Source organism: Bombus vancouverensis, chromosome 14 (assembly GCF_051014615.1).
Source record: "Bombus vancouverensis nearcticus chromosome 14, iyBomVanc1_principal, whole genome shotgun sequence".
Lineage (NCBI taxonomy): Eukaryota > Metazoa > Arthropoda > Insecta > Hymenoptera > Apidae > Bombus > Bombus vancouverensis.
Window position 1 is genome coordinate 2,456,260 of NC_134924.1, and position 25,384 is coordinate 2,481,643.

The following is a 25,384-nucleotide window of genomic DNA, read 5'->3' on the forward strand; positions in this document are numbered from 1 at the left end:
ACGCACACCACGTTCGTTATGAATATCAAGCTGCCGATTGGTTTCAATAACAACACATAAAATAGAAACAGTTTGTCTACCAATGGCATTAATTTTATATCAATATCACATCCGGTCATCGACTATGATCTAAATACAGATGTAGTCACATATAATGTACTTACTGGCACTTATCCTAAACCATCATATCCGGATAATCTTATTACTTAACGACTGCTTGCTATAATATAATAAGCTGTGAAATTAATATTTCCTGTTTTCGTTACAACATACAAGAAATTAAAAAAATTTTGGTATGTAATCGTAGAAAATCGCAAAAGAAACATCTAAGAAAGTGAAATTTTTGTACATGAGGAACTGTAAATTATCTTTTTTACCACGTCCACCGTTTAAAAATAGTGATTAAAAAATTCAAAATAAAGTGATGGAATAGCATGAATTAAATATCATGAGTGAGAAATTTCGCTAAGTAATATAAATGAAAATTATTCTCTCATGTTTACTAGCAAGGAGCAATTAATAAAACGTACTGGGAAAAGTTCTGTTGGTCGTTATGATTTCTTAAAACTTTTAACTACAGAATTTAAGACCACTAAATCTAAAGGTAATTTGCATACAAAAATGTAATTACTTATATAATTGTTATACTACATAATTATAGAACATAAATTATTTCCACAGAAGCAAAAGAACAAGTGTTAGCAAACCTTGCTAATTTTGCTTATGATCCTATCAATTATGGATACATAAGACAACTACAAATAATTGATTTGTTTCTTCACGCTTTGTCCGAAAATAATTCAAAATTAGTACGTTTTGCAGTAGGAGGTATTTGTAATGTATGTGCTGGTAGGTATATAATGGTTTGAAAGATTTATTTTCAAAAAGTACATCCTTGTGGTAACTATTAATTAACAAAAGAATTATATTTTAGATCCAATAAATAAACTATACATTTTACGTAACCAAGGCATTTGTCTATTAACACCATTACTTTCTTCACAAGATGAAGATATCATACTTTCAGTAATTACTAGTTTAATATTTTTAATTACCCCTGATTATAAGAGTGAAGTAACAACTGAATTAATTGGAAAAATATCTGATTTGTCAAATCATGAAAATAATCGTATTAAAAACTTAGTGGCAATATTTTTAAATGACTGCACTGAAATAAAGGATAAAGTTGAAAATCCTAAAAATATATAATATATATAGAAAATATTTTGGAAGGATATATACCTAATTATACCTTGATACATAAAAAAAGAAGTAGTTAAAAAATTATATATCATAATTCAATTGTGGAGTAAAATGAAGTTCTCAAAGCCATTCTTTAAATTGCTAAAAAGGTATGTGCAAAGATATTGTACAGGACCTTCAGATGTTCTAAACACTATGAAAGTTGGAAATGAAATATCAGTTTTTAAAACAGTTACCAAAGATGATATACTAAATTTTGCAAAATTAACTGGTGATTATAATCCAATACATTTAGTGACATCAAATAATCTTGTTCATGGTGCTTTACTCAATGGCTTAGTATCAGGAGTACTTGGTACAAAAATGCCAGGCCCAGGAACCATAGTAGTTGGACAAACCTTTACATTTCCAGCACCATGTTATGCTGGAGATATAATAGAAATAAAAGTGCAAATTGTTTCTATAAGAAAAATCATGAAATGTGAATATATTTGTATTGCAAATGGAAAAAAGATAGTTTTAAAAGGAAATGCAAAACTTATCAAAAAGTTATAAATTATCAATGCATAATAAAGTGAATATGTATAATCTTATCAACAAGAAAGTAATCTAAATCTTATTGTTGTACATGTATTTATTTGTATTTTAACATTATATTCATATTAAAAGAATAAAACAAGCTTTTTTTAAATACAATATGATTACAGTACTGCAGTATTATGAAATATTGCTTATTGTGAATGTGACCCATTTTAATTGCTGATTTTACAAAACAAAGCGTTTTCAACAAAACCTGCACGACTTATTGATTTTCATTACTTCATGCAAGTAATGCAGACAATTTGATTAATGTAAGTATCATTAGACTGAATATATACTTGTATACTTTATTAATACTTTACAGTTTACAGTACAGATTTTTATATATTCTAAATATACTTAGATACAGCTTTCTTTTATTGGTAATTATTAATTAAAATAATCTTATTCATAAGAGAAATCTGAAATAAATATTTTTTTTACAGAAAAGATGAATCCGGCATTTCTGTTATCAATTCTCTATTTCTTATCTGCATCAGCAGATCAAATTAAAATAAAAGTTTTAAATGATACTCTTAAAATTGTAACTACTGAATTTCCAGTTGGTTGTGCTTGTGGAATTTTTTTAAGTGGACAATTTAAAAAGGATGGTAAAGAATCACCTAAGGGAGAGCCTGCTATTTTTCATGATTTGCCTGGAGCATTTTCATGTACTCCAACCGGGAATAAACTGTGTACAAATAAATGCTTGGACACTGTGAGTTAATCTATAGAAATACAAAATTATTACCACACATATATTTTATTGATGATACAGTTAATTTCTTATCTCAAGTAACACAAAATATGAAATATTTACTATAGATTATTAAACATCTGCCAAACAGTCCTAAAATACTATGTAATTCAATAAAATATGACTGTCATAAGGAAAGGGTAAGTTTTATTTTAATGTTTCACAATAGCTTCAAATTAACTATTAAACAACATTATATTATATAATTTCTTTATATTAGGCTTACTTATTTATTAAAAATTGTAACAGTGGATGGATTAACACAAATCTTTCTGCTGGAAGAGAATATTGTTGTAAGGATGGCACACCATACAAATGTCCAGTATATTAAAATAAATATCTTTTATTATGTATGTGTTCTCACTTGTTATAAATGTATAAGCTTTATACTTTTTTAATTTAATAAAACCATTATTGATTCTACCACGTTTTCTTCTTAAATGTCCCGCTTCTTGTCTAAATATAGCTTCAAGAATATCACATATACTCTACAAAGAATCAAAGGAATCCCAGATAAATATCTGAAATCTTCATTCTATAATTAAATTACCATATATAAAACTTTGTTCTATTTTGTGCACTTTAAAAAAGAAAAACTTTCGCTTTACATTGAGTTTTTCTCTATACTTATTAACATATGAGGTATGATTTTGATCTTTAATTTGTGCCATTGGGTCAAGTTCAGGCATAACCCCAATAATATTACAGATGACAGTGTTAAATTTAAATTAATCAGCTACTTTAAATTTGTATCTCAAACACTCTACTTTTATAGCCAACATTAAGTCTGTATAAAAGCTAATTTTTATTGATACAAAAAAGATGGAAAAATTATTTATCATTTATATTATTAAGAAAACAATGTGAAGCTTTCTATTATAAATATTATTTTGAATAAAAAACATTATAAATAAAAATTGGTAAGAAACATGTGTGCAAGACTTTTAGCATGTCCTTTGTGCTCACAACCAGGTTTTTTAACATTGGATGCATTGCGAGCAGGATTAATAAGCGTAGCAACACGACCTCTTACATGCCCTGTGTGTAATGAAGTATTGCTTGGTATTGATAAGCTTACTATTCATTTATTCAGCCACACTATTAATTTAAGTAATAATAATACAACAGAGTCATTGAAACATACAAATATTATTACCAGTACTCATAATCCACCAATAATAAGTAATTTAGAAAGTATTACTTTTCAAGATTGGAATATGTCTAAAATACAAATTACAGATTCAAATAAACTTTCACAGAATAACTTAAATATTCAAAATAGTTTAATATCATCGCAAAGTCTGCAAAATACAAAAGATGAAGCTTCAATTTTGAATCCAGAAGTTTCTATTCAAAATCAAAATTCATTGAATCATATACCTCAAATTACATTTCCACAAAATTCAATTTGTGGAAATAAAGAGATACATACACTTCAAAGGAATAAAGAAATAGAATCAGAAAAACTGCCTCAACAAATGTTACAAGAAACAATAAAAGTAGATTATGCTACACAGTACTTTGATCATCAAAACGTTAAAAATGTAAAATTTGTACAAAATTATCCTGAAACAGAATATGAAAATGTCCAAACATTTAAAAATTGGATAGAGGATCAACATTGTGAACAACCAAACAAAGAAGTAGCAGACAAAATGGGAAGATCTGTCGATAAACCTTGTAGTAATGAACAAATGATAATAACAAACAAACTTCCAAACATTATAAGTACATGTACCAATATACCATTGGAAAAAGCTAATGATAAGAATATACAAGAGGACTCATCTATTGTATGTAATAAAAGACAAAATGAAAGTCTTGAACATAATGAGATATTACCTCAATTAAAACTTATAAAAACATTATCAACAAGACAAAAGACTGAGCGTTGCAATATATGTGGTTTTCATTTTCCTGATCATAATATTTTGCTTTTACATAAGCAATTAATACATATGATCAATGAAAAAGATTTAAATGTTATGCCTGAAAATTTACTTAAGAATTATTCATGTCACTTATGCTCTAAAGTATTTAAAATGAGAGGTAGTTTAATGGTGCATATGCGAGTAGCACATATGGGATATAATTTAGGTAATTTCTTATTACATTGAAAGCATATTAATATCTATTATTTAACAAACATTAACATAAACATATTTTCAGGTTCTTTGGTCAGAGGTGGACAAATAGAACTCATACTTAATGAAAATAAATTTAACTGCCCCACATGTGGAAAAGAATTTAAAAAGGTGGTAAATATGTTTCTTTGAATGTCTTTTTGTACAAAATAAAACAAATTTATTATTTTAGGAACAACATGTAATGCAGCATTTAAAAACACATGAAGCTAAACAATGGGAATGTGATGTATGCAATAAAATGTTTACAACGAAATATTTTCTAAAAAAACATAAAAGATTACATTCAGGAGAAATGCCTTATAAGTGCAACATATGTAATAAAACGTTTACTTTCCAGCAGTCATATCATAAACATAGATTATACCATAAAGATGATAAACCTTATACATGTACAACTTGTGGCAGATCATTTAAAGAATTATCTACTTTGCATAATCATGAACGAATTCATACAGGAGAAAAACCTTTTGCATGTGAAACATGTGGTATGTTAACTTTTGTAAGAATTTTATTTAAAAATGTGTTGCAAAAACTGAAATAATGCATGTTTTGTTTTCAGTTATTACTAACAATTTAATATGGATTGTTCTGTTTCTGCAATGTATGTATAACAATGTTTTGTAGTTTATTATATCTACTACAAATACTGCTTATATTTAGAAGTATGTAATAACTATATTCATACAGCATATATTTTGAGAATTTTATAATTAAAAGCTCCTTCCTATAATGAAAAAATAGATGGATAAATATGATATCACCTTTTTTATAATTTAGATGCTTGCTTTTTAGGAAAATGTTTTCGTCAACGTGTTTCATACTTGGTTCATCGTAGAATTCACACAGGTGTAATGCCTTATAAATGCACAACATGTGGAAAAAGCTTCAGATACAAGGTATATCAGAATAAAAAAGAAATACTTTTATGATTTTATTAATTATCCATTACTATAGGTAAGTCAAAGAACTCATAAGTGCCCAGCACAACAAACAGGAAATGTACAACAAACAAATATCATGGATCAGAAGTCAGTAAATTTACCAGATATACAAGGTATACACAATGATATATGTAAAACTCAAAAGGATTTTTTAAAGGAAAATCAAACGATGCTAGATATTGTAAATAATGAAGAAAACAAATATGTGTTAATAATAAATACTCAAGGTCAGCATCTTTTAACAAAAGAGTCTAACATTGAAAAAATACAAACTATTGCAAATACTAACATTACAAATAAAAAACAGAAGTTAGAAGAATGTACAGGGACAAACAATGATAATGAAAAAATAGGGAATATGTGGAAATCTGACATTCCTAATAGTTCTATATTTAAGAAACCCTTTGACACTTGTAAAGCAATACAATCAAAAAATGAGAAACCATTTCAAGAAGATACACATGATTTCTTTTCAATGGTAATGTCTCCCCTTGAAAATGGACTACCTTCACCCACTGCTGAAATGGAACACTTAAGAGTATCATCCCCCACACAAAAAGGAGATATATCAAAATCTTATGATACTTTTAGAAATACAGCACATATCATGGAAATGAATATGTTTAATGCTGATATAGAACAAAGTTTTAGCACTGCAGATAACAACGCAAATAATTTGCAAACTATTAACGAAGAATCATTGAAACAACTACTGTATAGTATTAATGAAAAATGATTAGAGAATTCGCCATAAAAAATGCATTATTAGTTATCATTGTTATAAATAAATAAGAATTTTTCAAAGAAGAATTAATTATAAAAATTTATAATGAATTCTTTCCCGGAAATTTTAAAATACTAACAAGAATTTCTTTGTCTAATGTGTACCTATTTTTTGAAACATAAAGTTTACTTCTTCAAAAAAGTGGCACAATAGTTAATATCGCTGAGTTAATCCTTGAATCATTTAATAATTTTGCTAAATATATTTTAGTGCAAATGTTCAACCAAATGTTTAAATCACTTTTCCAGCTTTTATTAATGTTTATAGACGAATAGTATGTATTTTAACTAATCTTTTTTACGAAATAAAGCGATAATATTATTCTCGTTGCTGATTGGTTAATAAAAATCGAATAATACACATTAACCAATCATCGTTCAGAGAACGTTACAGTATGGCTACATAAAGGGACGCACATGCTTCAGCTGAATCAACCATACAACTTGCATCCTGTATAATCCTCGGTCGAGATATCGTAGCAGACGACGCTCTAATCGACTTGACAGCACAGTCTGTATTTTCACGTGTCCTCTTATACATCGCATTGCGTAACTGGAGTTCGACTTCCAGGGAGGAGCTCCCTTTTTCGGTAAGTAGTTATTTTAAATAAAATTAAAAGGATCAACAAACGTTTAATAATTATAACATCTGTTACGGTTCTGCCAAACATTTGTTCTGTTTATTTTATCAGTATATTTCATTTATTGCAAACTGTTTTGACATAGGTTGAGAAATATTTTAACTTATCGGCCAATTGGATACTACTAAATCAGATTTTCAACCAATCGTAACGATGTGTACATACTTGCCGTGATCAAACAATAGAACCAGAATTCGACATTCGTTACGACATCGTAATTGTGAAGTTTACGTGTTTTCCTAGAAGATTTAAAAAGTGATGAAATAACAGTTTTATAATTGTTTCAACTTTCTATCTGTCTGTTTAATCTCAAAAACGTTTTATAATTATCATTTGACACGTTATCAGCAAATGCGTTTGTAATAGTTAAGATTGAGTTGACAAAACTATAAGAATTTTTTAAAAGTATTGAACAACGAATAACAAGCTTTTTGGTTTAATCTGTTACACCTCCATGTTATCATTAACGTACATTAATTTTATATACGTTGTTTTATCGCCGCTCTATAATTCTGTCTGCTTAACACATTTATTTATGATAACCTAATCATATTTATTTTGAATCCAAGCAGTGTTTAAGGTTTGACATGTCACATGTCACCCATTAGTGGAAATCGCATTTATTCGAATCATGATTTCTTTTCTATTAGACAGATTTATGTTTATTTATAAAAATATATAAGTTCATTGTACTAGTTTGAAAAACATAAAAAGAAAAATTCTTTTGAGGTACTGTAACATAGCATATAATGTTACAGAACAACATATTGAATCACACACACACACGAATACACACACGCATACGCATAGTCATATGCATATTATTGTGTATGTATCGTAGTATATGTCTATATATTATTACACGTATACTATTCTGTATATAATTATAGTATGTGTATATAAATACATGTATATATACACATACATATATCTTAACCAGGGAATAATTATATATTTGAAGATTTCTCATTGATATTCAATCAATTGTTTGCGATTAATTTGGCACTACAAACGAAGAGAAAGTAAAAGTTGGTGTTTGAAAAAACTGCGGCAAGATGGCTATTCGCGCCGGTTTCGCGTCTGCTGTTCCGTTATGAATTGCGATTTCACTCCATGCGGGCACCGTGTTTTCGAACACACCTACGTTGAATTCGTGTGTGACGTTTCCTGATGGGGGCGGAGCGTTCTCCAGCTTCCCAATTCTAACCAACCCGATCCCGATAGCCGTCGCATTCCGCTGAGTTGCTTCAGTGTGCCTCGGTAGTGCGTTTGGTGCGTTTTTTGGTGTGTGCTACTGCACATAGCCACTCACCAACGTACGTGCTTTGTGCGAGAATCCATTTTTGTGTCGTATGTAACAAGAAACGTTTGTGCTCATAAAAATCATCGACGAGAAGACATTTTCCTCGCGATGCCCTGGGCATGTTTATCCGACATTCAGGTAATCTTTATTCTGTAATTGAGAATTCTTTTCCTCTCTTCTAGTCGTTTTTTTTTCTTCTTCTTCTTCTTCTTTTACTTTTTGTCGAGGACCTGCATACCTAAGTAGGGTTCTCTTTTTCGAGGACCTAAACCTGAGGTCACACGGTAACGAGAGTGGAGAAACTAAAGATAGAAAGAGACGAAGAAAGAACTCGTCCTCCATTACTTGTTCACAAGCAAATGGTGGCTTGCTCACTTACGAGTCTTTGTTGTAATTATTTACGTCTTTCGTTGAATATCTTACGGTTGTACGGAATCTATTCGTGGCTTTGTTGCGACTATGTAATCCTAGTATTCTTAGAAGAGGTTCTATGATGTCAACGGCACAATTTTGCATTGACCATGATATTATAAACGGACACCAGTTGTACTGTTTGTTATGATTCTTGGGTTTGTTACTATCTCTTTCACCGTGAAGGAAAACATTAATTGCGCATCGCCTCTGCTGTATTATTTAGTCACGCTCCTCTTATCCAAGTGTCCATTGATTTATCGTAATAAGTGATTTCTGTTTAATCTATTGTGTTGAAATTACACACACACACACACACACACACACACATTTTTTACTTTTAACGCATTATTTGTAAGTAGATATATATATTTCTTTGTTACATTTTTAAATAATAATACATTACTCTTTCAACATTTGTACAGGCTTTTATGTAATGAACATATTTAATGTGTTTTTTGTTAATATTTTTCTCTTTAAATAAACTATATTTTAATAATGAAAGTTAACTATAATGAAATATTTGTAAAAATGTTTATGAAAAAAAATTTAGGATAGTTGTAATTTCAACTATATCTTCTAATTTTAATCTTTCAAAACCTTATTTTCATGACAAATGTTAAAATTAGAATTACTTTTAATTTAGATTTATTATTCTGTTTGATATTTTTAATTCTAATTTCAATCTTAACTTAGATTATACTCTTGTTATTATATAATGAATGTGGTGCCAAGGATATTCACTATTTTATAATCACTTTGGGTTTCATTAAAGTGATTATATGTTATAGAATTTTTACATGATATTTTATTAGTTTCTCATTTATTTAAAAAATTATAAGAAATATTTTCTTTTTTGTTGCAGACAGAATAGTGGCATGAGTCGATTAATCTATGGCAGATCAACAAGATCAGTTGTCATCAGGGGGGTCTGTAGAGACGGCCAGTGCTTCAGCAGACACCTCTAAGGTTAGAAGGAAGAGCTCTAGCAGTGGTAGTAGTGGTTATAGAAAACGACAAAGCACTGGTTCTATTCCTGTCACATTAGAAGAAAAAAGACGTAGACAAACTATTGGTGATCCACAATCATCTGAAGTTTTTAATAATACTTCTTGTAAACATTCAAGTGAATCAACAGGAATTAGAACAAGAGGTGAATTTAAAGGTCATGGCAGTGGCTTAGAATCATATCTAGGTAATTATATTTTTTTAAAACAATATAAACATAATCCTTACATATTGTTTCATTCTTTTACTATTATTTTAAGTGTCATGTTTATTAAAAATTGGTTATAATTCTAACTATAGTCTATATTATTTTCTATAGATAATAATTGGAAGCCACAACATAAAGTCCAGCAATCAAGCTATAATATTAGTGCGAACAGTACAAGAGCTCGTAGTGTTGCAAGAACAAGTTTGCCAGAGTTAAATTTAACAGCTATTGACTGTGTTGCATCAAGGACTCGGTCTCGTACGCCACAAAATCCACAAGCTACGTCGCAAGGAAATACTAGTTACAATTTATCAGTGTCCAGTGGTTACGATAGTAAAGAAGACTTAACATATAACAATTTGGTACCAACATCAACTACTACATCAGTTACTAGTCATCCATCCACATCAAGAACAAGAGGTTAGTGTATTTATTGGTTTTATATTAAAAAGTGTTGGTTGCAATGAGATGTGATGTGTGATTTGAGTGAACACATAATACAAATTAAACCAACTCTAAAAATGCATTTATTTTAATAATTTTTATTTTAAGAACGTATATAAATGCATAAATCATAACAATAACAACAGTAAGTAATAATTAATTAATTAACATATTTACCAATTATAATTAATTAATATGCATTTTCTGTAAATGGGCTCTTTTACTTTGAAAAATTAATCACTTTTAATGTAAATAAGATCTTATTATTTTAAGAACAATGAACTTATGGTTTTGTATAATATGTATAATTAACATTACATTTTAATTGTTTATGTACTAGCAATTCATTGTTGTGTTAAATTTTTTTATTTATAATGTTTTATAATTTGTAATGATTAATAAGAAATATGATAATTATCAGTTGCTTAACAGAATACTTAAATTAAGAAATATTTTCTGAAAATTTTGTTTTGTTAAAAAAAATGCAATATCTTTTTATTTATTATTAACAACATATACTTTTATTTTTTCTAACATACATTTCTTAAACAATTGTAATTATTTGTTAATGGAATTAATCAATAATAATTTTGAAGAACTAACCTTTTAAAATGTTCCAAAACAATTAAAATTAACTACATAAATGTTCTGTTCAAATAGACTTAAATAGAAATCTTTATAAACAAATTAAATAATAATAATACCTTTAAACACACACGAGTAAAAACAATAATATTCGTATTCACAACATATATTTGATACAATAATATCATATAAATTTATTATCATGATCAACTAAAAACATCTTTGCTCATATATTAAAAGAATGTGTTTTGCAACCTTCATTTAATGGAGTAGTAGGCTAAAGTATAGGGTAGTAAAACTAGGATTTGTTGATTCACAAATATCTTAAAATTAAAGAAAGAAAGTATTACCAAAATAAGAGTCATAGATCAGACTGTATCATTAGGCCTGAGGATGAGCGAATGTCTGGAAGGATTTGTGTCTGCTGTCAAAGCACTTTTTCCAATATCAACACAAACGTATCATCAAGAAGGTAAGCCTAAGGAGTACACACTTCGTACTACATTTTCTTACCCTTATTTTCTCTTAAAAATTCATGAGTAGATTTCTTTAAACGAATACAAGTCATTATAAATCTGCTCTCTAAATTGGTTTTCCATACCCATATGCAAGTATATCATATATAAATGAGATCAAATTGTTTGTGTCAAATATGATTTATGCATGACATTATTTCTCCAGACATATATAAAATAAATATGGTTCTGATGTAAGTTATACATGTTTGTGCTATTTAAAATTTCATGGTGAAATTCCATATATATATATCTATATACATACATTTGTGTGTGTGTGTGTTTGTATGAAATTTATATATACATATAAATTCAAACACTCACTCAACATTGTTTTATTACTTGGAGATTTTGATGTGCAAATACTTCATGAGGTATGAAGATAGATCAAAAATATTAGCATAACAATTGAATAGAATATTATAAAAACAATTTAGTTATTCACAAATAAAAGACCATGCCTTAATACTCATACATATACATTGTACAATATACAATTTTATTTCTCTATTTAATGCAGTTTCTTACAATTAAAAAGACATTTTTTCATATTACAAAATGCAGCATTTATGTATGTATTAAATAATATATATACATATAATAAGATATATAATTATGTCTACAATATGCATAAAATTAGTAATGATCATTAATAAAATGTATCAATTTCTATAGATTTATAAACATTATCTTAATGGTCCAAATTTTTACTAAAATAATTATTATTTTCAGTTTTGAAAATTACTAAATATATTAAATTTATGTATCCAAATGTGCAATATAGTATGTGCAATATTTTCATTTAATTTAATGGGATGGATAGTGTCAAATTAATAAGGTAAATATAGTTCACTTGTGGTAATGTTGAGCAAAAATACATATTTTGTATATGCACTTTGTTAAAAGAGATATATACATATATATATAAACACATTTTGTATATTCTACAAAAGATGTACAAAGCCTTACATGCAGATATGGAAAATACCTATACAATATAACTATACATGAGTGATCTCTAATATTTCTTTCCTGTAATAATATAAAACTTATTGAATAGTATTTAATACAATAATCATATTTTAATGTTATAATTATACTGCAAATATTTATTTAAATATTATTAAATACTATCATTTCTTGAAAATTTAATGAAATAATCTATATATAATAATCTATATATTTTATAAAATGAAAAATGTTTATAATTACTAAAGCATAAACATATGTCTGTATAAATCACATGTTTGTTCCTTCATAAATTTTTAGATATAAAGAAGGCATTTAATTTGTATTTTGCTTTAACTTTTGATTTTATGTGAAATTTATTCTAATATCCATTGTTTATCATTTTTATCACATATAAACATAACCTCCCAGTCTATTTTGTTACTATATTTATAAATGTAATATTATCATCAATATGTGATATTATACATACTTTTTAATCCTTAAGATCATTTATGAAATCTGTAAAATGAATAAAAGCATGTGTTGTACATCTATTTAGGTTTAGCACAGGATTATTCCATGAACATGTGTAATACGAATATGTATGCAATTAACATAAATATCTATAAAAAGAAAAACATGCTTGAATAGGTTGTAGATTGCACAGAAGACAACGTACATATAGTATTATAAGTTATAACGTACTTATTATCAACTTTTAACTTGTGAAAATGCTTAATTCCTTGATAATTATGCACAAAAAACAATGATATTTAAAAAATTTGTTTTATGTGCACTAAAACATTATATATGTATGTTAACGTTTTTCCCTTTCTTGTTATCCAAAGTGGTAATGATTTTCAACGATAATCAAGTTTTAGAACATTTAAAAATCATTGCAAGTATTGAAGTCTTTATATATATAAATCATAATAATAATAATAGTAAAATGTTTCAATATTTTAGGGTCAAAATCCCACGGTGGTACAACCTGCGCGAGTAGCAGTGCAAGTAGTCAAGTTTTAAGTGTGAAGTCCAGCATCAGAGTGGGTAACGCAGCCAGTAATTCTGTGGAGAGTGGTGGGGGGGCGTTGGCACATGACGGGGCAGGCACTAGTGGCATCGCCACAGCCACTGCCAATCCACCTGTGTCTGCCACCGCCACTGCCAACCCTGCACACCCTCATCCTGCGCACAAGCATATATTACGTTCTCGCGCAAAATTATCCAGTGATTATAAAGATCTGTCAAGTATTAACAAAACTTCAGGAAAGCATCATAAAAAAGATACTACAACAGGCACCTGTTCGAGCTCCAGGTAATTGCTTAAAAATGATTATTATGTTTTAAATGTCATGATGTTTAATGTATGTTATCACAACTATAACGTTTTATTCGAACAGACATCGCTCTTCATCACGTGCAAGAAAAGCAGTGATAGAAGGAGGTTCAGGAGGAAGTGTAATGCCAGGTACTGACTCTTTGACTAATAGTACCACCCCGACAACTGTTTCATCTGCAGTTTCTAGTAGTCAATTAGTATCCACAACTGGAGAAGACGAATTGGCATCCACTGCTACGTCTGCCACTGGTAAGTTCCTTATATACAAGATGGTCTACAACAAATGTTACAAGTCATAACTCTTTTTTCAAGAAGTTAGTGTTACAATATCATTTTTTTATTAAGCAAGTGGAGGACCATCCGGAATGTCAGGGACTACTGGAGACAGTGAAAGTGATGATGGGGAAGTTGGGAGGTTGCAAGCATTACTTGAAGCTAGAGGTTTACCTCCTCATGTGTTTGGTGCATTAGCACCACGAATGCAGCACTTGTTAAATAGAAGTATGGGTGCAAGTTCTGGTAATATTCTCTTCTTTGCAAATTCTACTTTTTCTTATTTCATTTTTTCATTTTATATTTTCATTTTTATTAAAAGCAATTTTTTAAATAAGTATTATGTTTAGAAAATAATTTTATAATTCTAGCTGCTAAAGCACAACAGTTGCTGACTGGTTTGCAAGCTGTTGATGATGAAGGAGAACAGCTACAAGCTGTTATTGGAATGGGTGAAATCCTTGTTATGGGAAATGAAGATACATTAGCTGGCTTCCCTGTGAAACAAGTGGTTGCAGCATTAATAAATTTACTCGGAATAGAACATAATTTTGTAATAATGACACACGCATGTCGTGCTCTTACTTACATGATGGAAGCTTTACCTCGATCGTCAACAGTTGTGGTTGACGCTGTTCCAGTGTTCTTACAAAAACTAGAATCTATCGAATGTATGGACGTAGCAGAACAGTGTTTAACAGCGCTAGCTATGCTTTCTCGAAGACATAGCAAAACCATTTTACATGCGGTATGCATAGTATTAATTCATTGACGATCAATTTAAAACGAATGTTGTTTCTTATTATCACGTCTATTTTTAGGGAGGAGTATCAGCTTGTTTAAAATTCGTCGATTTTTTTAATATCACAGCACAACGAGCTGCATTAACGATTACAGCAAACTGTTGTCAAAATCTTCATCCTGATGATTTTCACTTAGTAGCTGATAGTTTACCTTTATTAACAAGTAGATTGACAAACCAAGATAAGAAAAGTGTTGAGTGTGTTTGTCAAGCATTTAGTCGATTAGTTGATAGTTTTCAACACGATCCAGTGACTTTACATAAAATTATCAATGCAGAACTTCTTCAAAACTTACAACAGTTGGTAAGAGAAATACTTATCTTCTATTATTATTTTTCTTAATAATGTAATGTTTTATGAACTTTATTACTAAAGATATATGCATTTTCTTATATTTTAGCTTATGATTACCCCACCTGTTAACAGCATTGGTAATTTCATAACAGTGTTGCGAATGCTCTCTGTGATATCAAATCGCTGTCCTGATTTGGCACAGCTGCTTCTGCAACAGAATATAGCTTTCACATTAAGTTATCTTTTAACTGGATCATTAGAAGTGAAAACGGAAGATGTAGAATTAGTGCCGCGATCTCCGCAAGAGTGGTTTGAAATCACTTGTTTGATTGAAGAACTCATGCCTTCTTTACCAACAGATGGCATATTTAGTGTAAATAGTTTACTTGAAAGGACCAGTAATCAACAAGAAAATGTTCATTGGGAATGGCGCGATGAAAGACATTGCTGTCATCCATTTAGCACTATTGATTCTAGAATCATTGAGGTATTGTAATCATACTTGATTAAACATTATAAAAAATCAAATATGTAGAGTAAAATGACAATGTTTTCTTCAGATGGCATTCCAAAATGGGGAGGATGAAATTTGCTTGTCCTCTTTAGGACGAACTTATACGATAGATTTGACTGTGATGAAACAAATTAATGAAGATATTGGGTTAGCAAGGAGCATTTTTCGCAGAGTGAATGCGCATCCTTCAGAAGGCAAAAGTCCTACATGTTCATCTAAGTAAAAATATATTAATATCTTTATGAATTAAGATATGTTAACACTTAGCCAACCGAACGGGGAGATCTCCCTTTTTGACTTTAGCAATGCGTTTTTTTTATAAAGTAGAGTGTATAATAAAATACACCAATTTAGTGGTGTTAAAATTAATTAAAAAGTTACATTATCAGTTATGACTAAATAAAGTTATAATCAAACGATACCACACTGTAAAAAAAATATTAAAATGCATTATGAATTTTTAATTGCATTTTATTTTTATTTTTAATTGAATTTGTTATTTATCTTTAGTACTCTTTAATGTTTTTAATTTTACCTATATTTTTTTATATTTTTAATATATACTTTTAATTTGATGTTTTAAAACTTGGAAAAATACGGATATAGGATGGCTTATCCATTGCAGTGAGAAACGTATAGCTCGCTGTGGCACGCGTGGTTGGTTAAGTGTTAACATTCTGGGGACCGGAGACACGAATTCGCGTCTTTCATACTTCGTGCGGTATCCTATAAAAATGTTAACTATTGTTAAATAAAACAATAAAAACGCAATGGATCCTATAAACGAAACGTTATGAAAGTGTTCTTATATTACATGATTGAATAATACGAAACCATTATCAATATATTAGATATTGGTCGTTTTGAATCTTTTCCGATCGCTCCAAATACACCTGGGAATTCAGGCTATATACTTGTCAGAGCAACCGGTCTCCAGAGTGTCAATATCCAAAATGAATTTTTCACAAGTTTTAGGTATTATAATTCGTATTATAAATTCTTGTAGCATGGATGTTGTACCTCCAGTAATTGAAACAAATGAATGGTTAGTATCGTTTATTCGAACGTTATTCTCTGTGTTATATGAAGTCTACAGTAGTTCTGCTGGTCCTGCTGTAAAATGTAAATGTCTCCGAGCTCTGTTACGTATGGTCTATTATGCCTCGACAGATTTACTTAAGGTAAGTGTATATGAGCTAAATGAGAATACTATTATATTTTTTAAATTGTTCATCATTGTTTACAATCTCCTTTATTATTATTAATACAGGACGTCTTAAAAAATCAAGTAGTATCATCACACATAGCGGGTATGCTAGCATCCCAAGATTTACGAATTGTTATTGGAGCTCTGCAGATGGCAAGTATATTAATGAAAAGACTACCACAAGTATTTGGGGTTCATTTTCATCGTGAGGGCGTTCTACATCAAATTCGTCAACTAGCTGATCCTGAAGTACCTCTTGGTGTTTCACCACCCAAGTGTCCTTCTAGTACTGGTAATCTGCCTATATATATTTATTTATTATATATTATATTATATATATATATATGTATATATATATATATATATATGTGTGTTGGAGATGAAAGAACACCGGAGTGTTTGGAATTTTGGATAATCCCGCAACATTGTAACCTAGAGTTTACTATAGCTGCAATTAAACAATCATAGTTATTCAATCCGATTGCAATTGTTCGAGAGTTGTGACAATGAGCTTGGGCTCGAGGCGACAGCCAGTCGCCGAACGTAGCCGCGGTCACGGGATGAACGCTTTGTCTAACAAAGGCATGGAATAATTCTATAGCTCTCCTTAAAAAGGAAATAGTTGTAACACGCGACAGTAAACATTCCAACGGTCTCTGTCCCGTAGCTTGCCACACGCAGTACATGTTCAGCTAGCCTGAGAGCCCGTTATAAATCTTAAGATTTAGCTAACTAAAGTCCTTCAAACAGACAAATAGTCTTTGTCCCTATTTTTCAACGAGCGGCGTCTCCAACTAGCAACTTTCCCTCGAGGGCGGCTAGCATCTTTTTCTAACCACCGATATGGAGATTGATCAATTAGCAGCAACGCCAATTTCCCTTACTTTCTGAACGAAGGCTTTTCTCGACGAATCCGATGATCTCGTGTCCTTAGACACACCTCAATATAGTTTTCCTCTGTGGCATCATCGGGACGGGAAAGTCATTCTCTCTCGCGATCTCATCGACGAAAAGAGTAACCCTTTACGACCAGTGAATATTACGCGTCCGACTTAGATTTTGTGAGCTATCATCTATCATCCCATCGACCGCGGATTCGTTATTGAACCTAGGATCATTATCATTAGTTTCTCGAGTATCTAATTACCACGGTTACTTGTCCGGTTCTATGATAATCGTATTTGCACTAGCCAATGTCTTCTCTATTGCATAACGACAACGTGTTATCCAAACGAAGATTCGCTTCACGCCCCTAACCCTAATTCTAATGTAAACCCGACACATATATATATATATATATATATATATATATATCGAGTCAGAATCCGAGTCTGGGCCCGAGTCGTCCTCGTGGCGGGAGCTTGGGACAGGTAAGGATTCTTCACTGAAGCTATCCATTTTCTTACACCGCTGAAGTTACTTTTATTGACACACACAAAAATGTTACAAAGTTGACGCAAACTCACAATGATCACACACTCGCGACACTAGTGACAATGGTCTTAGGTTCGCGGACAACGGGATGGTAGTCGTACGTACACGCAGAATCTAAGTTGGATTCTTTGTTAATATTCACTGACCGTAAGGCGTTAATCTTCGTAAGGCCCTCGGGCTAGCTGATCACGTACTGCGGAGACGCGTCGGCATCTGGTAACCATCATACCCGAAGAATAGGATCTGCGTGTGGCGAGCCACGGGACAGAAACCGTTGGAATGTTTACTGTCGCGTGCCGCTACAAATATTTCTTTTAAGAAGAGCTATAGAATTACTCAATGCCTTTGTTAGACGGAGGGTTCATCCCGTTGACCGCGGCTACGTTCGGCGACTGATTGTCGCCTTGAGCCCAAGCTCATTGTCACAAATCTCAAACAAATACAATTGGGTAGAATGACGGTAAATCGTTTAATTACAACTGTAGATTTTAATTACAATGTTTTTATGGATTTTCCCGAGGTTTCAGAGGGAAGGCGCCGGTGTCCTCTTATCTCCGACATATATATATATATATATATATTACAGTACTTATTACGTTACAAAATATATGATTTAACATTTATATTTTTCATTTTTACCTTTCTTAGGTACATCATTACCAAGCCCACAGCCAGGTCCGTCTAATACGTCGCTTTGTTCCACCACGATGTTTTCTTCTAGTAATGCTACATCTCCAATTGCTTCTCCATCAACGAATGGTAATATATTATTCGGTACGATTGCAACATGTCAGTTGAAATCAAATCTCTCTGCATCGATGGAAACGCATACTAGAAATGAATTAAACTCTTCTGTAGATGATGTAACTACACCACAAAGTGCTCATTTGTACGTGTATGCAACACTAAAATATCTTGAAAAAATATCTTATACTGTGGATGTAGTATATTATTTACATTAAATATTTTATTAGGAGAATTGGAGATGTCCTGAAAAGGAAACGACACAATAAGAAGGGTCGATTTTCTAGACTTGGCGGTACTACGCCACAACAAACTCAGCAACCCGAATCGCTTTTTACTGGTTTCGCTCCCAAAAATAATCGTTTCTTAGGAAATCTTAATCCTGCTAGATGGGGTCGAAAATCATCGTCTTCAAGTTCTGCTAGCGATAAAAGAGATACAAGTTCATCGACAAGTTTGTCAAAGCCGCCTAGTAATTCAAGTTTAACAGGAGGTAACCGAGACAAGGCTAAAGCATGGGTACGTGATCAAGCTGCTCAATTTTTGGCTCGATACCAGGATGACGCTCCATGTACACATCCTGCAATGACAGTCCTCTCAAGACTTACTGCTGCCATACAACGGCTACAATCAAATGTAAGTATCTTTTGATATAATTATGCAATATTTAACATTCATTAATTGAAAATGCATTTATAGGAACTGGATGAAATGTTATCAGCACTTACTGAATTACGAGATATAGTACTGGAAAGTGATATATCTCCATTTGAGATGAATTATAGCGGTCTCATCAAAGCTCTGCTAAACTACCTCACAACTACGGATGCACCTGGTAATCGTTATGATCGCCTTCGTATGTTCTGGAAACTATTTGCAGAATCAACAGTAAGTAAAATAAATTATTTTACATTTTTATAGTTTATATTGGAGACTTCCTTTGAGGCACATTCTTATTACAAATGTTTAATTTTTAGATGTGTCAAGATAATAACATTACCGACTTCAATCCTGGAGCATTTGGTGCTCTAGTAACAAAATTGAATAGTTGTGTTGCACAGTTGGAACAATTTCCTGTAAAAGTACACGATTTACCAGCAGGATCTGGGGCTGGTCGTGGAGGCACTAGTGCTCTTAAGTTTTTCAATACACATCAACTCAAGGTAGAGTATTTAATCTTCAAATAACAATAGTATTTTAACTTGAATAACAGTAATAATTTAACTTGAATAATTGTGATTTTGTAGTGTAATCTTCAACGGCATCCAGATTGTAACAACTTAAAACAGTGGAAAGGAGGTACTGTTAAGATAGATCCTCTTGCATTAGTACAAGCAATTGAACGTTATTTAATGGTTCGTGGATATGGTAGAATACGAGAGGCTGAATCTATGCTTAGTGACGACGATAACAGTGAAGATGATATAGATGATACATTGGTAATATTTGTATATGTATATACATTTATACCCTTTTTTGAATTAATAAGTAACAATATTTTGAATTTATATTATTAATTTTATAGGCAGCAGTAGTTATAAGTCAAGGGTCAGCGAAACATAAACTCCAGTTTTTAATTGGAGATGAAGTACTGCCTTTTAATATGACTGTTTATCAAGCTGTTAGGCAATTTGGTTGTACTGGTATGGATCATTCTGAAGCAGAAGCTGATGGTGAACCACCACTTGGCCACGATGCTGTATGGGTACAAACTCATACAATTTATTATAGGTAATTTTTAATTTTTACCCCTTCTTTTTAAAGTAAATAAGGAAAGTAAATGATCCAAATAATTTTTATTCGTTTAGACCTGTACCCGAGGAAGAAACTACAACGTCGCCAAAACCAGGATCAAGTTCACAGGGTAGTAGCCGCAAAGGCAAAGGAAAAAGTACAAAGATCAGTTCAAAACGAAAAGAGGATAATTTATGGCTTGAAGGAGTAGTCCCTGCACAACGATGTCCACTTGATTCTTATTTGTTACCTACTTTACCATCTTCAGTTACTATTACTGATGCTTCATTGGATGGTTTATGTCTATTACGTCTTCTACACGCTTTAAATCGTCATTGGAGTGTTCTATTTCCTTATCTAAAGGGTTTAAATTTACTTTCTCCACAAGACTTTATTAATAATAAAATAGCCGCAAAAGCAAGTCGGCAGCTACAAGATCCTTTAGTGATCATGACTGGAAACTTACCTTTGTGGTTACAACAAATTGCTACAGTGTGGTAAGTACTGCGAAATTCATAATAGTTTACTAATGTCAATTTTGCTCAATTATTATATTTTCAATCGTTTACAGTCCATTCTTGTTTCCGTTTGAGACAAGACAGTTGTTACTTTACGCAACATCGTTTGATCGAGACAGAGCTTTGCAGCGTCTTTTAGATTCCGCTCCAGAATTATCTGGATCTGATAGTCAAGAACGTGTTACTCCACGTTTAGAACGAAGAAAGCGAACTATTTCTAGAACTGATATTCTCAAGCAAGCAGAATTAGTTATACAAGACTTAGCATCTAGCAAAGCCTTACTTGAAGTGCAATATGTCAATGAGGTTTATTTTGTATACTTTTTATATAGTTTATTTTTCATGTTATTTTCACAGTACTTTATAATTGTTGTTTTGCAGGTTGGTACCGGTCTTGGTCCAACATTGGAATTCTATGCTCTAGTCTCCCAGGAATTACAGCGTGCTGACCTTGATCTTTGGCTTGGTAGTTCAAATCCTACAGAAACAGGTTATGTTAATGTTCCGCAAGGACTTTTCCCAACGCCGATTGCGTGGAATACTAAAGTGTCCCATCTTGCAAAACTTAAAACAAAATTCAAGTTCCTTGGAAAATTTATGGCGAAAGCAATATATGATTCAAGAATGGTACAAATTTTTATTTCGTTGATTAGCAAGTTAGGACTTGCGACATTATCATCGAGTTACATCTTTATTTGTATAATTTTTTAGTTGGATTTGCCATTCAGTTTAACCTTCTATCGATGGTTATTGGGAGAAGAACATATGCTAACGTTAGCCGATTTAGCACATGTATGTCCTGATGTACATCGAACTCTTAGCAGATTACAAGAAATTGTTAGACAAAAGGAAACAATTGAGAAGGATCAAACATTAAGGCCACATGAGAAAGCAAAACTAATAGACTCATTAAATTTAGATGGCTGTTCAATTTCTGATCTTAGCCTTGTTTTTGAATTACCGGGTTATGAGAACATTGAATTAAGGAAAGGTGGAGGCGAAATGCCCGTTACCATTTATAACTTGGATCAATATATCAAGGTACTTTTATTATAATGATTTGAACGTTAATGTATGAACTTATTTGATATTTTTTTCTATTATTAATTTCATACCTTAAAATTGATTGTTTAGTTGGTGGTACATTGGTTCTTATATGAAGGTGTCTTCAGACAAATGGAAGCATTTAGGGAAGGATTTGAATCTGTATTCCCACCATCACAGCTGAAACTATTCTTCCCTGAAGAACTTGAAGCTGTGTTCTGTGGACATGCGCAATCAGGTGGACAATGGGATGTAAAAACGCTTTCAGAGTGTTGCAGGACTGATCATGGTTATACACCAGATTCTCGTGCTATTCGTTTTCTATTTGAAGTTATGTCAAAATACAACAGTGAAGAACAAAGACAGTTCGTTCAATTCGTCACAGGTTCACCTCGGTTACCAGTTGGAGGTAAGTTCTTATTACTTTATGTGATGATATTTACTATATTCAAATAAATTTGAAAGAAAAATATAAAAAATAAAATGTTATGTTACAGGTTTCAAGAGTTTAACACCACCGTTAACGATAGTGCGTAAAACGTTCGATCCGTCTATGAACACAGACGATTTCTTACCATCCGTAATGACTTGTGTTAATTACTTAAAACTGCCTGATTACACAACATTAGAAATAATGCGGGAAAAGTTGCGAATAGCTGCACAAGAAGGACAACATTCGTTCCACCTTTCCTAGAAACGGATGGAAAACCGGCGCGCCATTTGCTCTTTTGCTATCACATTGTCCAGGTTGAACAAAATTCTTCAGACACCATTTAAAATATCTAAAAAAAAAAGACTATGTTTTGTTCGAAACTCAGTAATCGTACATTTGCACTTTATATAAGCTTTTTTCGAAAATATCTTTTTCTTGATTTTAGTGAAAATTCATTTAAATAAATTCTAATTTGATGTTTATCTTTTTACTTATAAACATAGATTGTGATATATTTTCTCATCAAAAAAAAAGTGCAAAAATATTAGCTCTACCATATGAGTTTTCTCTTGTGGTATTATGAACCAGGTAGCGTGGGAGCAGCCTTGTTCTAGGAAACTTATCTTTGATGTGTTACAATAATTAATAAAAGTTGTAAATATAGTTTAATATGCGCAAGTCTATATAAATACTTTATATTATATAATAGTGACAAAAAAATGATATTGCTATGAGACACCATGCTAATTAAATATAATTTAGTCTGAGGGGACATTTATTAGATATAAGTAAATTTTATATCAGTGGTGCATTTAGCATCGCCATAAATCGCCAATTTCATGCCTCATTGCAATTTGCAATGAAATCACAAATCAAGATCAATGAAAGAATAAAACTGCGCTAATGATGTAACTCATGTTTCATCATCATAGAAATATAATAACTCCGAATATAATTGCGTGTTTACGATTATCGTTTTAATTTCGTAATCGATCTCTTTGTGTTCGCTGCTTAGTTTTCAGTATGCGAGCACTGCGCGAATTGACGTGCAACACTCCTATATTTAAGTTTATTCGATGTATCACTAATTAAACTTATTTGATATTTTTATTCTAGGTAAGATAGTCCAATTAATACTTTACTTAGCTGTGTAAGAATGCAGCCAACATCGTCAGATCAAGTCATCATAATGATATATGAATCGAAGAAAATTCTTATATCCACTTATTTACAGGCGAAGTATCTATTTATGAAACATGTACGACAACTGTATAATACGAAATAGAATGGATATAAAAATCAGCGAAGCTGGTGTATCAAATGGATTATACAAGGTACATTACTTTCTTATGTCTCTGTAGAAATGTGATTCTATACAAAAATGATAAAAATATGAATTGATCAAAAGTAGAAAAGGAATAAGACGCAATTATTTGTTTTACATTTATATTTTGTACCATTGTTTGAGATGATCAATATATACATACATCACTTTTTGATTTTTATTTTTATATACATGGAACTTAATCGGTGAATTAGCGATTACATTAATTGATATTATATATAACTATCGTTTTGATTTTGAACACTTAGCCAACCGCGCGCGCCACAGCGAACTATACGTTTCGCACCGCAATGGACAAGCCAACCTATACGCTGTTCGCCGCGCATTTTTTTAAGTATCGAGGCGAAGATTAATATTCATTATTTAAAAAACAAAGAAATCTAAAAAAATTATTTAAGTGGTCAATTATATTTTGCGATAATGATTTTGTTTAACGATCTCATATATTGTTTATACAAAACATCAAATTAAAAGTATATATTAAAAGTATAAAGAAATATAGGTAAAATTAAAAACATTAAGCGTTTGAGTCCCAGGGGTCTTTGAAAAAACAGGGTCGAATAATCCCGAACAGCGCGATAATGCTTGTTTTAATCGATTGCGAAGAGAAACAAGCGGCGCAATAGCGTTCGTCGTATTTGTTATTTTTATGAAATACGTCTATATTATTATATATGTGTACTATTAGTTTATAAATATTTCAAGTTTTGTCCAATAAAAATTATTGAGAAGATAACAATGAAATACAAAATACCATCAGTCATTCGTAGCGTTCAAATGTACTGGAACTTTTCGACACAAAATCAAACGTTTCGACTCAAACGGTTAAAGATGACTAAAGATAAATAAGACGCCTTGAACGTAAAATTAAAAATTCATAATGCATTTTAATATTTTTTTACAATGTAATATCGTTCGATTATAACTTTATTTAGTCATAACTGATAGTGTAACTTTTTAATTAATTTTAACACCACTAAATTGGTGTATTTTATTATATACTGTACTTTATAAAAACAGAAAAAGTGGCGCAATTAATTAGGAACAAATCTAGGTAAACAATAACTGATAATAGCAAAAAAAAAAAAGAAAACGTTGCACAAGTCAAAAAGGGAGATCTCCCCGTTCGGTCACGTAGCGATGTACTTCACAGAGGAGAGATCTCCCTATTCGGTTGGCTAAGTGTTAAAAGTAGCAGGATTGCTTTAAAGTTCCATTTCAGT

The 25,384-nt window shown here is 31.1% G+C and overlaps 4 protein-coding genes across 14 annotated transcripts; all 4 read left to right on the top strand.

Moving 5' to 3' along the window:
* Positions 1-114: 114 nt before the first annotated feature.
* LOC117161978 (uncharacterized) lies at positions 115-2,962 on the top strand. Its single transcript, XM_076624469.1, has 7 exons — positions 115-604; positions 682-849; positions 935-1,206; positions 2,147-2,165; positions 2,229-2,500; positions 2,608-2,679; positions 2,760-2,962. The coding sequence occupies exons 1-7, from the start codon at positions 496-498 to the stop codon at positions 2,868-2,870; spliced, it is 1,023 nt and encodes a 340-aa protein (XP_076480584.1). The 5' UTR covers positions 115-495; the 3' UTR covers positions 2,871-2,962.
* On the top strand, positions 1,171-2,053 carry LOC143303566 (hydroxyacyl-thioester dehydratase type 2, mitochondrial-like). The gene has a single exon (XM_076624087.1). The coding sequence runs from the start codon at positions 1,315-1,317 to the stop codon at positions 1,756-1,758; it is 444 nt and encodes a 147-aa protein (XP_076480202.1). The 5' UTR covers positions 1,171-1,314; the 3' UTR covers positions 1,759-2,053.
* Positions 2,963-3,022: 60 nt separating the features above from the next.
* Positions 3,023-6,639, top strand: LOC117161985 (uncharacterized). 6 transcript variants are annotated; one of them, XM_033343785.2, is made up of 6 exons: positions 3,023-4,636; positions 4,709-4,794; positions 4,856-5,171; positions 5,479-5,582; positions 5,641-5,854; positions 5,935-6,109. In XM_033343785.2, exons 1-6 carry the CDS (start codon positions 3,469-3,471, stop codon positions 5,964-5,966), a joined length of 1,920 nt encoding a protein of 639 aa, XP_033199676.1. In that variant the 5' UTR covers positions 3,023-3,468; the 3' UTR covers positions 5,967-6,109. The 6 variants fall into 6 exon arrangements, with proteins under 6 accessions (XP_033199676.1, XP_033199674.1, XP_033199675.1 ...); XM_033343783.2 differs by having other exon boundaries at positions 3,024-4,636; positions 4,856-4,912; positions 5,024-5,171; positions 5,641-6,639; XM_033343784.2 differs by having other exon boundaries at positions 3,024-4,636; positions 4,856-4,912; positions 5,027-5,171; positions 5,641-6,639.
* A 225-nt stretch (positions 6,640-6,864) lies between these two features.
* On the top strand, positions 6,865-24,309 carry ctrip (E3 ubiquitin-protein ligase ctrip). Of its 6 annotated transcripts, none has more exons than XR_004465132.2 (26): positions 8,210-8,492; positions 9,631-9,960; positions 10,093-10,401; positions 11,396-11,482; positions 13,443-13,794; positions 13,880-14,067; positions 14,164-14,337; positions 14,463-14,839; positions 14,913-15,197; positions 15,295-15,675; positions 15,749-15,921; positions 16,709-16,883; positions 16,973-17,201; positions 18,992-19,232; positions 19,318-19,723; positions 19,787-19,975; positions 20,065-20,250; positions 20,335-20,526; positions 20,613-20,818; positions 20,896-21,318; positions 21,393-21,645; positions 21,721-21,966; positions 22,051-22,380; positions 22,474-22,792; positions 22,881-23,130; positions 23,933-24,309. XR_004465132.2 is itself a non-coding variant. In XM_033343767.2 (25 exons), the coding sequence occupies exons 2-25, from the start codon at positions 9,660-9,662 to the stop codon at positions 23,075-23,077; spliced, it is 6,219 nt and encodes a 2,072-aa protein (XP_033199658.1). In that variant the 5' UTR covers positions 6,865-7,000; positions 9,631-9,659; the 3' UTR covers positions 23,078-23,487. The 6 variants fall into 6 exon arrangements, 4 of the variants coding, with proteins under 4 accessions (XP_033199658.1, XP_033199657.1, XP_033199660.1 ...); XR_004465133.2 differs by having other exon boundaries at positions 24,051-24,309; XM_033343767.2 differs by lacking the exons at positions 8,210-8,492; positions 23,933-24,309 and adding an exon at positions 6,865-7,000 and having other exon boundaries at positions 22,881-23,487.
* Positions 24,310-25,384: the final 1,075 nt, after the last annotated feature.

Bases quoted from the DNA above. Each gene is read 5' to 3' on its own strand.
- LOC117161978 (XM_076624469.1), top strand. From the start codon at position 496: ATGTTTACTAGCAAGGAGCAATTAATAAAACGTACTGGGAAAAGTTCT. The intron at 605-681 runs GTAATTTGCATA...TTATTTCCACAG, and splicing joins TAAGACCACTAAATCTAAAG to AAGCAAAAGAACAAGTGTTA. The intron at 850-934 runs GTAGGTATATAA...ATTATATTTTAG, and splicing joins TATTTGTAATGTATGTGCTG to ATCCAATAAATAAACTATAC.
- LOC143303566 (XM_076624087.1), top strand. From the start codon at position 1,315: ATGAAGTTCTCAAAGCCATTCTTTAAATTGCTAAAAAGGTATGTGCAA.
- LOC117161985 (XM_033343782.2), top strand. From the start codon at position 3,469: ATGTGTGCAAGACTTTTAGCATGTCCTTTGTGCTCACAACCAGGTTTT. The intron at 4,637-4,708 runs GTAATTTCTTAT...ACATATTTTCAG, and splicing joins ACATATGGGATATAATTTAG to GTTCTTTGGTCAGAGGTGGA. The intron at 5,583-5,640 runs GTATATCAGAAT...CCATTACTATAG, and splicing joins GAAAAAGCTTCAGATACAAG to GTAAGTCAAAGAACTCATAA.
- ctrip (XM_033343767.2), top strand. From the start codon at position 9,660: ATGGCAGATCAACAAGATCAGTTGTCATCAGGGGGGTCTGTAGAGACG. The intron at 13,795-13,879 runs GTAATTGCTTAA...TTATTCGAACAG, and splicing joins GGCACCTGTTCGAGCTCCAG to ACATCGCTCTTCATCACGTG. The intron at 19,976-20,064 runs GTAAGTAAAATA...TTTAATTTTTAG, and splicing joins AACTATTTGCAGAATCAACA to ATGTGTCAAGATAATAACAT.